A 12,606-nucleotide genomic window follows, 5' to 3' on the forward strand; every position below is an offset into this window, starting at 1 on the left:
TGTGTGTGTGTGTGTGTGTGTGTGTGTGTGTTGTGTTGTGTTGAAGCCGGGGTAGGGAAGAGACCCTGAGGATCTCTGGACCTGCGGTTTGCTCTCTTGTCACACCCCTACCTTTTAAATTGCAAAGGTAGATTCTGGAAGAAAAAGAAAAGGCTGACCCTCTGGCTGTTTGCCTAACTGAAACTGTGCATTAAGCTTCCTGGAGATTTAGAGAGGCAAATTCAGCCGCTCAAAGAGCTGGGAGCCTGGAGCGAGCAGGGCAATCGCTATTGTCGCTGAGGAGTGTTTGCCTGTTGGGAGCAACCGGCTGATTTGAGGGTGGACTTTGTTTAAAACCCATAGTGCCTCTGGGGCCGGGGTGGAGACCTAAAGGGTACACTGGGAAGGGGGTAAATCCACAGGCATTTCAAATCGTGGCTTCCAAATCTCTGTTAGGCCCTACACTAGCACCTTTAGGACTTTCTCGGTGGAGGCAGAGGGCTTCTTCCTTCCTCTTTTCTTCTTTCTGCTTATTTTTTTTTTAAACGGAGGATGAAGAGTTAATGTCCCAATCCCCTACCAAATAAGAAAGAAAAGGAAAGAAAGCAAGCTCAGTGTCTTCAACATTTTCCTTCAGGGGTTAACTGAGGGCTTTGTGTGTATGTCTGTCTATGTTGCTAAGGTCACCATGGCTGACCGGGCTGCTGCTGAAAGGGCCTGTAAGGATCCCAACCCCATCATTGACGGTAGGAAGGCCAACGTGAATCTGGCATACTTGGGAGCAAAACCAAGAATCATGCAGCCAGGTGAGCAACGTCTTCTCTCCCCCCCACCCCCTCCCTACTTCCCACCCATTGGAGGGGAATGATCCCCATTGTCATTCCCCAGCCCAGAAAACACTGGCTTCCTGAAAAACTATAGTTGTGTTTGGTAAAACTTGATCCCAGTGGCTGGTTATTCCACCAAGGCATTAAAGATACATGAGTGTTCTAAGTATGCCGCTGGGTTCTTGAAACGTAGCTATGTGCAAAAATAGAACTTTAGGTTCTGAAGAGCTTACACCCAGAAGTTACTTCATGCATTTCCTATATGATGAACACATTTTTTGTCTTCTTTTGTAGCTAAGAAGGTAAGCTGTGTGAGCACTGTCACCACCAGCCAGTGAGCTTCCTTTCTTAGAGTGGTCTGGGACACAGTGCTCAGAGCAGGCATGGCTGCGAAGGCACCTCCTTTCACATACAGAATACTAGCAATCAAATACTTACACGCAGCAAGTTTCACCTTCACAGGTTACAGATTGTATTTTAACTGATTGTTATTTTAGCTGGAGATGCGCAATAATTTAGGAAAATCTCCATAACGGCTAGCTGCCAACGGGATGTAGTATTTTTGTCTATGTGAAAATACTTTTTGTCTATGTGAAAATACGGCCCGCCGTTTTACTTGCTGCTGTTCTTTACATTCATTGGCGATAACTCAGTTGACAACAGAGCAAACACCTTCGGTTCCTTGGGCAAGCAACTTCATTGACTAAATCATGTGCTTTTTCACTAAGCCTTTCCTACAGAAGTTTAAAAAGAGGTTGACACTTCCGTTCACAGGCTGGGTTGTCAGAAAGGGAATAGATGGAAAAATACCCACGAACATTCAAAGCTGTGCCTTTCTGAAACATCTTTTGTGCGTGTACTGATCTTAAAAGAATGAATGATGGGGAAATTTGTTTTTGTGAAAATTTTAATATTGTAAATGCCTAATGTAATGCAAACGTAAACTGTAACTTTATGTTTTATGCATATGTAAATTTAATACTTTATGCATTCCAGAATGTTCTAAATCGTAAGACCTTTTTCTCCGACCCCAGTCTCCCTCACCCCCACCCACCCCACCCCTGCTCATGGGTGGCAGCTCTAGAAATATTTGTGAATTTAACTTCACTGTTGTTCTTGGGTCTCCCTCATGAGTAGTTTTCTCTGGTCTAAAATTTTTTTAAATCTTTTTTTATGGCTACTGACTAAACTTTGCTATTATTTTTTAAAGTTTTCCAATCTTAGTCTATCCAAATATTTATTTAGAATGAATGATAACATTTATAAAACATATGTTCTTTTCATGTATAAAGAACATGTCCATGCATAATCCAAAGTATCATAGAGTGATTCTTTCTAAATGAGAATTTGTGGTTGCAGTTTCCATCTGGGGATAGTAAGTCCCTAATCGTGTACAAATGGAAAATTTGTGGGTTTTTTTTTTTTATTATTATTGCTAGGTTTCGCCTTTGGTGTCCAACAGCTTCACCCAGCCCTTATACAGAGACCTTTCGGGTAAGTCGATTCCTCAAACCCTCCGAAGTTTCCACGTGGTCACCGTTTGTTTCCCTGTCTCTTTGTTATGAGCTGACAAGGTCGACGTGTCACAGAATGTTCCGGGTGGTGCATATTTATATATGCTTATGTATTTTTTTAATGTTGATGCTATAAATATTTTTAGATGAGTCAAGTTATCTGACCAAGTATGCAGTCTCCAAACCAGCCAAATGTTGGGCTTATGATTAACCCAACAAACAAAACAAAAATACCAGGTATGACTTGTGCACAAGACATGTGTCCCACACCATTCCTGCTGTTCAGCTTGACTCAATGTGATTTATCTCTTTCTAACCTGACAGGGCTCGTATACAGTTAAGCTAACTGATGAGAAGGATGCCATGATAAGAGGTGGACTAGTTCTCTTTGGAGTTAAACTCTGTAACCAGTAGACTCAGACACACAAGCTCAGATGGTGATTAACCATGCATGGATGTTGGTGGTGTTGTTTTTATTTTTTTCACTCTAGTCCATAGCCCTCCGTGTGCTTTATTTTATTTATTACAGTAATGAAGTGGTGTTGATAGCTAAACTGTGTGCTTTGACTTAATTGAACAGAGCTGTAGCGAGTGTTTTCTTTTCCTTGGGGAAGGGGCTCTTTGCCGTTTGTTTTTGGTGGTGGTGGTGGTGAGCAGTGTTGACTTTTGACTTTGCCATGGGAAGCAAAGGGCCTTTTATTCCCCCTCCTGCTTTTAAGCTATTAGCCTGTGACTTCAATTTAACATTTTTGTAGTGAGTGCTAAATGGTGTGACTTCTCTCTGTAAGAATACAGATTCACTGCTTGCATGTTGTAAGTCTCTGTTTTCTGGGGCTTTCTTTTGCAATGTATGTCCCCTTCCAGGTCTTCTGATAAAGGTCCAGCGGCTCTATTAAGGTTTCATTAACACTCACCAGTTTGGGCTCTCCCTCCCCCTGAATTTTGTTTGGTTTTTGTTTTGAGTAGCACAATACTAACTCCTCCTTTTCAGACCTAACAGGTGAACCACCTGCTCATCTTTGTGTTGTCCCTGGGTTGCTCTTACCAGCTCCTGAGGTCCCCAGTTCCCTTGTATAGAACATGACACAGGGGAAGGCCACCCATCAGTTTATCCTGCTCATGAAAGTCCCTCTATCTTCCACCTAATCAATATTCTTGTAACTCTAATTCTATTTTGAATATCCATGTGGTTTGAAGAATTTTATTGTTATCCAGCTTAGGACCTAAGCATCTCCATGTATCACCTAGAAGGCCAGAATCTGTCTTCACAGATAGATACCTACCATAAGCATTTCCCAATAGAAGCTAAACCAAAACCAAGTAGAAAGTCGATTTGGAAGAAGCAGGTTATATTTTGATGGACACTTTTTTATTACCTTCTTGTTACCTTAATCTATTAGTAACTCACTTTTAGAGACATCTACAACTTTTTTTTTTTTAAAAAAAAAAAGCTATAATTAAGTATAGCTATGTATCAAAGCTCCTTCCATGCCAACTTGGATATGGACAACAGTAATGAGTTGCAACATGTAATCCCCCTTCTCTCTCTCTCTCTCTCTCTCTCTCTCTCTCTCTCTCTCTCTCTCTCTCTCTCTCTCTTTCTCTCTCTCTCTCTCCCCCCCTCTTCTCTCCCCTCTCCTCCCCTCCCTTCTCCCTCTGCTGATATTTCATTGGTGTGGACTATCAGTCAATGTGGGACTATGGAAGAAAACATACATCTGAGGGTGTAATGGTGAGCTCAGTACTGGCCTCCCTGGAATCCCTGTGAAAGAGTGGAAAACCAAATCAATTAACAGCTGTTCCTATGTGTCCATCACTTCAGAAGTAGAAGTTGTGTGTTCACTTGTGAGGAACAAGAAGATGGCAAAGCAGCCAAGAATTATTGATTAAAGTTTGAGAGGAATTCAGAATCTCAAGAAAACCCATGAATTGGGAGACCTGGACAAGCTTGCAAGGAGCCGGTGTAGACCTGGGTGTGTCTCTAAGGAGTGATGGGATAGATTCTCAGGGAGGCTCGACAGAGAGGCTCAGTGTGTAGAGAAGCTACAGCATACTTGAGAGCTAGCTGGGTATATCTGACCTGGCTTTGGTAGTTCTTCTAGCTCCTTGAAAAAGAAAGTAATTCAAAGAAGGGAACTGCCAGGGTGATAGGTATTCTGTGGACATCTTAAAAAGTGTGTTTTGATAGTGCTTAGTTTTTCATCGCTTCTGATATTAACTATCTTTATGGGTAATGGTGATTGTTACAGTGTGCATAAATTATTTGAACTTGAGATTCAAGTTGAACTTGAGATTAGAAGCAAATAGCATTCCAGGTAGACCAAATAAGGTTTCTCTTTCTTCTTTGAGTGATTCTCAGCTCTGCCCTGATACCAAATCTGTAAGCAGCAAATCACACCTGGTCATCCTAAACGCCATTAGAATGCCGTGTTCTTATCTTAGGCCTGCCTGGAAGCAAGCTTGAGAATTCTTAAATTTTGACTTGTTTAAAAGGCTAGTGAGAAGACTATTAGTTTTCTGTGGTCCTTAAATGGCCCCTGGGTTACCTCAGGTCTCTAAAGACAAAACCATTGACTGAAAGAACTTCTGGAGTAGCACAGAAGGCAGACGTGGAGGAACATGTGGCCTTGATGAACATCGGCCTCTAAATGGGCTCTGTTTGAGAGAGATGTTTTCTCATCACAGCTTCAGAAAGGAGAAACCGCAGGTTTGGAAGTAGAGATTTAAGGAGTAGATACCACAGGCCTGGAAGTAGAAATTTCAGGAGTAGTTTACACCAAGCTAACCGAAGGGAAGCATTCACTGGGCACCGCTCAGCGTATACACCGTGCATAGAACTGATAAGAGATTAGCATCAAGATTAGCATCAATTATGCCATTTGATTCTTATAATAAGCATTTGAAAAAGGCACTGTTAAGGTTCTTTCTTGGGTACAAACAGAGCAAGTGCAGACAGGTTGATTAACTCCCTCCAGCCCCCATCACAGAACCAATGAGGGTGTTAGAGTATGACTCTAAGTTCAGTCACGGTCTGCCTCACCCTGGAAGCTGTGTCCACTGATGTTAAGCAACAGCCACAAAAGACATAATGTCATTTCTTCATCATCTAGTAATAAAATAATCCATGCTGGAAAGGGCCTCAGACAGAAGAAGAGAAACGGCAGATCCAAGGGTCTCAGGAAGTCTTCGTGAAGAAGATGAGCTAGGTCTTGGAAGGAGGGTGAAGACGAGGAACGATTTTATTAAGCAACTACTATTCTAATCACTGGAGGCTCCTCTCGCAGAGCTCTTTTCCTGTACAGCAACTCTGGGCTGGAAAAATGTCAATCTCTTTCACATAGGAACCATGTGAGATACGGAGAGAACATGGCCTTCCAAAGGTTCTTGTGCACTCAGGGCTAGAGTTAGGGTGGATGGATGAGGTAGAGACCAGGGGAGGGTTGGCATCCTGGGTCAAGGATAGATGGCATGTGCTAACATGGGATCTGATGATCTGCGGCATGTCCAGGAAATAGTACGATGCCTGACCGGGGTCCAAAGAAAGTACAAAGAGATAACTAAAAAGGTGTTTCCGAAGCAGATGCATAAGAGGCCCAAGATGGTATCTAAGAGATAGTTTGATGTGGTGTTAGGATTACTGACTCCTCTGAGTGAATGGATGAAATGAAGACTTGGTCACCAGTCTGCATGATGAACTGGAAGAGCTAACTGGTATACTGTCACCTTGAAAGTCTATCACAGAGACTAGCCTGCTTTGGTGGCATCTGCCTGGAATCCCAGAACTCTGGAGGTGGAGGCAGGGTGATCATAACTTTGAAGTCAGTCTGCTACATAGAGAGACTTTGTCTTTAAACCAGAAGGAAGGAAGGAAATCACAAAGAGAAGTCAGAGGGACCTGAAGAGATGGAGATAAAAGGAAAATACAGTCATTTTTCTTTAATCACCTAAGGTGTCTGGTTGGCTCTTGGGTTTGTAGCTGCTTGGTGTGAGCATTCTCTAGTGAACTAAAGGACTAGTGGTTGGTAGAATTCTAGTAGGAGAGGCGTTCTCAGTTTGCCTTACAGAGTTCCTTAGACTACTAAAAGAACCCCCAACACAGCCTTCAGCGTTCTGCCACCCTCTCCATGGACTGAGACACAAGTCTCTCTGGATTCTCTGGACTCCCCTTCTCCATCATCTTTTAAAGGCCCCAGGTCTTCATTTGCCTTTCAGATGTCTTCCTCGCCCTTGCCAGCCTTCATGGAATTCATCTGATCTTACAGAAAAATTATTTAAGTTCTCATCGGGCAGCTTTGTCCAGTTAGAGGTCATCATTAACATAAGTGCAGAAACAGTAACTCTCAAAGCAATCCTTTCTCTGTTTTAACACATTCTTCCTACACAAACGCTTTATCTTGCCTTTCTGTTTTGTTTTTTGGTAGAATAAACTTTCTTTGGGCTACTCTGTTATTTGAAGATACAAACCTATCAACCACTGTGCTGTCCTCAGAACATTCAGAGAACACCAAGGGTTAATGTCTCCCTATCAGTGAGGTTCAGACTAGCTGGCCTTTGCAGCTGATAGATGTTTTACTTTGGCCTTATAAAGACATTTTATCCGCTGGAAACCCTTGTCGCATGACAGGATCAAAAATAGCCCGCTGCAGCCTCTGTTGTCCGTCACCACATGCAAACTGGCAGGAGAGGAGGTTCGCTTAGCTGTGTCTGCACATTGTGGACATATCAGCTCTGGGGACAGTGTTTTATACATAGCCACACCTGTCACCAAGGGTGAGCCCGTCACCTGATCTGCCACAGAGGTCTGAATATGTGCCTGACCGCGCCTGGTTTCTGATATGCAGTTAAGAACATCTCCAAGTGTCCTCAGAAACACTTGGTGACAGGGTTTCTGCTGGCACTGGGAAAGAGCTACAATTCTAGTAAAATGGAGTGTATTTTTATCTCGGGGAACAGAGTTCACCACCCTCTCTGATAAATTCATCTTTTCCGTGGATGTTCTTAACGAGGGCTTCCAGTAGAATTCTGAAGAGACAAAGAAAAAACAAAAAACTCTGCTTTTGAAAAGCCTGACCGTGATGATGTTTTGTGTCGAGTTCTTTAGAATTCAAAGACAGTTATTTGTGCTTGTGCTACTAATAAATTGGTTTTGTTGACAGCCAGATAGCATGCCTGTGTTCTATTTTTAGAAAGATAGGGAGCTGTGAGGGAGATTCGTTTAAAGAAAGACAAAATGAGCCAGATATCCGAGGTAGCACTTTATAAATGGGCGGTAACAAGTGGCAAGAACAGCAGCCACAATGCACAGATCTCATAAACAAACCTCTCGTGATTCATTTTTCTAAACAAGACTTAAGTGAGGTCCTCAGGTCTGTCCTGTGTGTGAGCTGCAAATGCAGCATTTAAAATGATCCTTGATTTTTGTTCCATGTTCTTGGCTGTTTTCAGGGTGACCCATAACCACACGACTGAACTGTACAAAATACTAGCCAGCTGGGCAGATTGAAGGCAGATAGACTAAGAGATCAATTTCTTCTGACTTGGAGGCTAATGTAAGAGCTAGTGGACGTGCAGAGTAAGCGTCGCCTTGCAATGTATATCTTCTAAGTCTCTATTAAGTTCAGAGACATTTGGTTGTGTTTTCCTGTCCCTAACTTTTCCACCAACCTCATCACCCCCAATCCCTTTCTGTCTGTCTTGCATAGAGACAAGCAAGCTGGCTGAGCCTCAGTTGCCTGATAGTCGAACAGGTTTGATTGACTGTTCTGTCTTTATGGAAAAAAAAATTAAAGTAAAAGAGAGAACAAAAGCGTGCTGCACACCTCTTGGGGAATCACCGCTGGGACTGTTAGTAGCATTTCGGTAGCTTCCCACAACAGCCTCTGTGAGCCGAGTGAGCTGCACTACTGTCGTTTGAGGGGTGTTGACTGCTGTGTTACCACACTTGTGAACTTTTACACTCCTGGTTTGGGGTTTTTTGTTTTATTTTGTCGCCTGCTTCTTTTGTAATTATGATTTTTAATCAGGGTGACTGAGGTTGCCGAGAGATTAATGTGTGCTGAGTCTGCCTAGCGATTTCAAATAGGGTTGCCATGATAGAGACCGCTCGGAGTCCATTCTCCCGCTTACAGCCAGGCCACCACTCCCCAGAACCGTAATATCAGACAACCTTCTGAATCCTGTATTCACAGCGCGGAGTTTTCTATTTGGTGGCCATATCTTGTTTATACGAACTCAACAAATCCTCATAAAGCCCCTGTTAAGTCTCTCTTCCATACACAGCCTTGGTGTGTCATGATCCATTTTACAAACCTGGCATACATGATACTGCATGTTTCGAAGTCCTAAGTGAAAATTCTAACAGGGAGAATGCCATTCTGTTTTTGCTGATGAATTCTTTCAAGGGTGCATCAAACGGACCTCTAAAAAGCAGATATTATGGCAACCCTATGTTGATAGCAACCACTAAATTTGAGTTTGTCTCCATCTCTGAGCAAAGAGTTCCACTAGAGATGACTGTTGTCTGACTTTGTTTCTCGTTTCTTAACAGGATCCCCGCCCACTACGTCTACCCGCAGGCTTTTGTGCAGCCTGGAGTGGTTATTCCCCACGTCCAGCCCACAGCAGCTGCGGCTTCCACCACGCCGTACATTGATTACACTGGAGCTGCCTACGCACAATACTCAGCGGCGGCGGCTGCGGCCGCTGCAGCTGCTGCCTATGACCAGTACCCCTATGCAGCATCTCCAGCTGCTGCAGGCTACGTGACCACTGGGGGCTACAGCTACGCTGTCCAGCAGCCAATCACTGCTGCGGCACCTGGGACGGCTGCAGCCGCAGCCGCAGCTGCTGCAGCCGCAGCGGCCTTTGGCCAGTACCAGCCTCAGCAGCTGCAGACAGACCGAATGCAGTAGGACCAGCCGTCTGATCAAAAGTCAAAGGGTTTCTCTTTTCCCTCCCAATTTCCCAGTTTTTTGTAGTGAATGAGAGGGTTAATGTTGACTTTAATAGCTTTAAAGGGAGAAGGCAAAGCTATCGGGAAGCAGCGGAGGCATTACTTTTTTCACACTCTGGGTAGTGCTGGGGATGAAGAGGGGAGGATGGGGGTGGGGGAAGAGAAGCAGTTTTGGAAGTCAATCCCAAAGAGCCTGAGTTACACAGATAGCCACTAGGACACAATGGCAGGGGTATCAAATGGGACTTAACTTTTGTATGGGGATTTTTATTTTTTGCTCTTTTTATAGTATCAGGGAAGCAAACTGCCTTTTCCAAGTTAGAAAATGCTTTGTGAATCTAGCTGAACCAGGGAAAATGGAGTGAGCAATATGTAGCTTGGATTCTGTGTAATAGTAGATTTTTAAAAACAAACACAAACAGATGGCAAAAGCGCTGGTTGTCCTTCGGCGCAGTCCCCCCGGTGGCCTGCAGAACTAAATGGGCATCGAACAATCAACTTAAGAGTGTGACAGTAGGTACAGTGGCAGGCAGGTACCAAAGCTGTTTTCTCATCTGTCCTGTGGACTTGTGGGATTGTGGAGTGACTGATACTGTACCCGCCCACCGCTCAGACAATCAATGGCACACACAGTTCGGGAAAGAGTCCATCCCTTGTCCTTGCTGGAGGAGCTTGTCACATCCTAATCCCTCTCCCCAACCTGTTTCACTTGGGGAAACTTTCATCTGCTGGTCGGGCTTCCGCCACCACTTTTCTATTTATTGTATGGACCGACCGTGGATCTTGGGTAAAGGCAGGTGAAGTCAGCGGATGCTCAACCCTTCAGGACCGCCTGGAGGGCCTTTATTTTCTTCCCCTGTTTTAAATAATTTTACACTTTTTAGTATCTATTTCAGAGTCCTATTTAAAACTATTTATTAGTGACTGCAGTACCTAAGACAGCAAGGTTCTTGACATTACAGGTCTTTGATGGTTGATGATCATGTACTTTATAATGTGCCTTAATAATAATCCTATTTAAGATATTTATTTTTAAGTTTTACTATGCTGCACTCTAAAGGAAGGAACTTTAGACGTGACACTGTAAAATTATGTATTCATCTCATGGCATAAGTTATTTAGTAGGTCTAGATGTAGCATATTAAATATTAACCTATTCAACTAAAGATGTTGGCTTGGATTTATTTAAATTCCTATGTGCACTGTTCAAGAGGGTACTCCTACCTGAACGCATCTGAGTTTATTTTAGTCTTGAGATTTTTTTGCTGTTAAGCAGGCTATGTTGCTCTTTCTGTGCTTCCTTCTCTTGGTTGTTTTGCCGCTGGGGATCTCCTCAATCGGGAACTCATGACTTCCCCACTTTCCTTGTGTAGTGCGTGTAGTTTATTAAAATACGGCTTTATATTTTCCTTCTGAAAGTGCGATACTTGCAATTTTTACTCTTAAACGAAATTGAAATACTATTTTACACTGTATTGGACTTTTATACTTGAAGAACTTCATACAAGGGACAACAGGTTAGCGTTTTTATGGACCTCCTCCATTGTCACTGGATTTAAGTATTCCCATGCCAGACAGTGGTACGCAATGGAGACGTGGCTCTCCTGTACAAATTATTTATTTGTTGTGTATATCGCTTTATAACATTTCAGATCTTCTAATCTATTCACTTGTATTAAATATAATTTTTAAAAACTGCTGTTGCCGTTGGTTATTTCTAGTTCTGCAGGAGAAAGGAGTGGGTCTTTGTAGGATGAGCTTTCTCATTTTGAGAAAGGCCGACTGTGAACTCTTGATGCAACCCAGGATAACCTTTAGCTTTTGATCCTGCCCTCCTGAGCGCTGGCAGTGCAGGCGTGCCCTGCCACTCCTAGGACTTCTCAAATTTGGGACAAGCACTCTACCAACTGAGCTACATCCTCAGCCCCCAGCTTCCAATCCCCCGGCCCCCTCCTTCTGAAATAGTTTGATTAACTATGCCTCATGAAAAACTTTCTGTGAACATTAAAATCTCTTGGGGGGGGGTCCTATTTTTCAACCTTTAAATCAAATTTTACTAAATATCTGCCTTATGTGTATCAACAGACTAAACTAAATCCTAAAGGACCATTTGTGTCACTGAAAACTGACAATAGCTGGGAAGGAAAAAGAGGGGTGTCACCAATCCAAACCTGGATCAGGATAGTGCTGGATTCAGATGAACTAAGGGCTGGAGCTAGCCTTGAAATTTCCTAGACAAGCCAACAGATCCAAAGGCCCTTGCTTTTTTGTTTAAGGTACTAAAATTGAACCCGGGGCTTCACATGGCCTAGGCAAGTGTCCTACCACTGAGCTTTAATCCCATGCCCTTTTGTGACTTCTGACAGACTCTCATGTATACTGGGCTGACCTCGAACTCACTGTGGAACAGAAGATGACCTTGAACTTCTGATCTTCTGTCTTCAACTCCCAAGTGTTGGGATTGCAGGCGTGCACCACCACAGTTAATCTATGTGGTCCTGGGGTTTGAATCCAACCGAGGTCCATCCCCAGTCCCAGCTTTCAGTTTTCCAGACACGGTCCCACCAAATGGCTCTAGCTAACTTTGAACTCACTCTCTAGAGTAACTTTAACTTGAGGTCTGCCCACCTTAGCCTCCCTACAGGCCTGTACCACCAGGTCCCAAATTACTTCTAGTAACCCCGTTTTTGGTGATATTTTCAGACTTCTTCTCTAGCGGACTGAAACAAAATGCCAGCCCATAATAGTCCTAAAAGTGTTCTATAGCAGCCCCTTGACGCAAAGCCTAAGATGGAGGGAGGCAAGTCATGGAAGCGATTGCTGCCACGCCCTGTAGTGATGGCCAACCTGATGGAAAGGCCCCAGTGCAGATGTTTTACCTTCTAACAACAATGCAGCAATGCCTGGTAAGGTATGCATTAGAAAGTCAAATGAGCAATATGTGTTTAAGAGTTAGGGAGTGGCTATACTGATTATCTTAAGAGTACGTGCTATTTCATCTTACTGCGCATACTTCATGAACTCTTGGTCCTCATGTCTCCCAGATCCATGGTGTATCTTAGGCGACAGAAAGATGTACAAAGAGGTCATCATGTTTTCTAACCATCCTCCCATTTGGAACCCTTGCAGGTTCAAATGTCAATTGTCTTTCATTTAGAAGAAAATGTAGACAGTTTATCCCAGTGGGAAGTGGCAATGGACCTCGAGATATCGGGCTGTTTCAGATTCCACATACAAGTGAGATCAGGAAATATTTGCCTCTCTGTGACTCTGGAGTTCAGATATGTCTTCTACAGTCATTGTGCTATCAAAAAGGAAGGACTCCTTGTTAAAG

The 12,606-nt window shown here is 43.4% G+C and overlaps 1 protein-coding gene across 1 annotated transcript in view; it reads left to right on the plus strand.

The window, feature by feature from the left end:
- Window positions 1-10,961, plus strand: part of Rbm24 (RNA binding motif protein 24) — an 11,701-nt gene extending 740 nt beyond the window's left edge. The window contains exons 2-4 of the mRNA XM_005355106.3: window positions 662-785; window positions 2,246-2,300; window positions 8,868-10,961. Of these exons, the coding sequence (XP_005355163.1) occupies window positions 662-785; window positions 2,246-2,300; window positions 8,868-9,231 (543 nt within the window). The 3' untranslated portion in view covers window positions 9,232-10,961. The remainder of the gene's footprint in view (window positions 1-661; window positions 786-2,245; window positions 2,301-8,867) is intronic.
- Window positions 10,962-12,606: the final 1,645 nt, after the last annotated feature.

Source organism: Microtus ochrogaster, chromosome 16 (assembly GCF_000317375.1).
Source record: "Microtus ochrogaster isolate Prairie Vole_2 chromosome 16, MicOch1.0, whole genome shotgun sequence".
Taxonomy (NCBI): Eukaryota; Metazoa; Chordata; class Mammalia; order Rodentia; family Cricetidae; genus Microtus; species Microtus ochrogaster.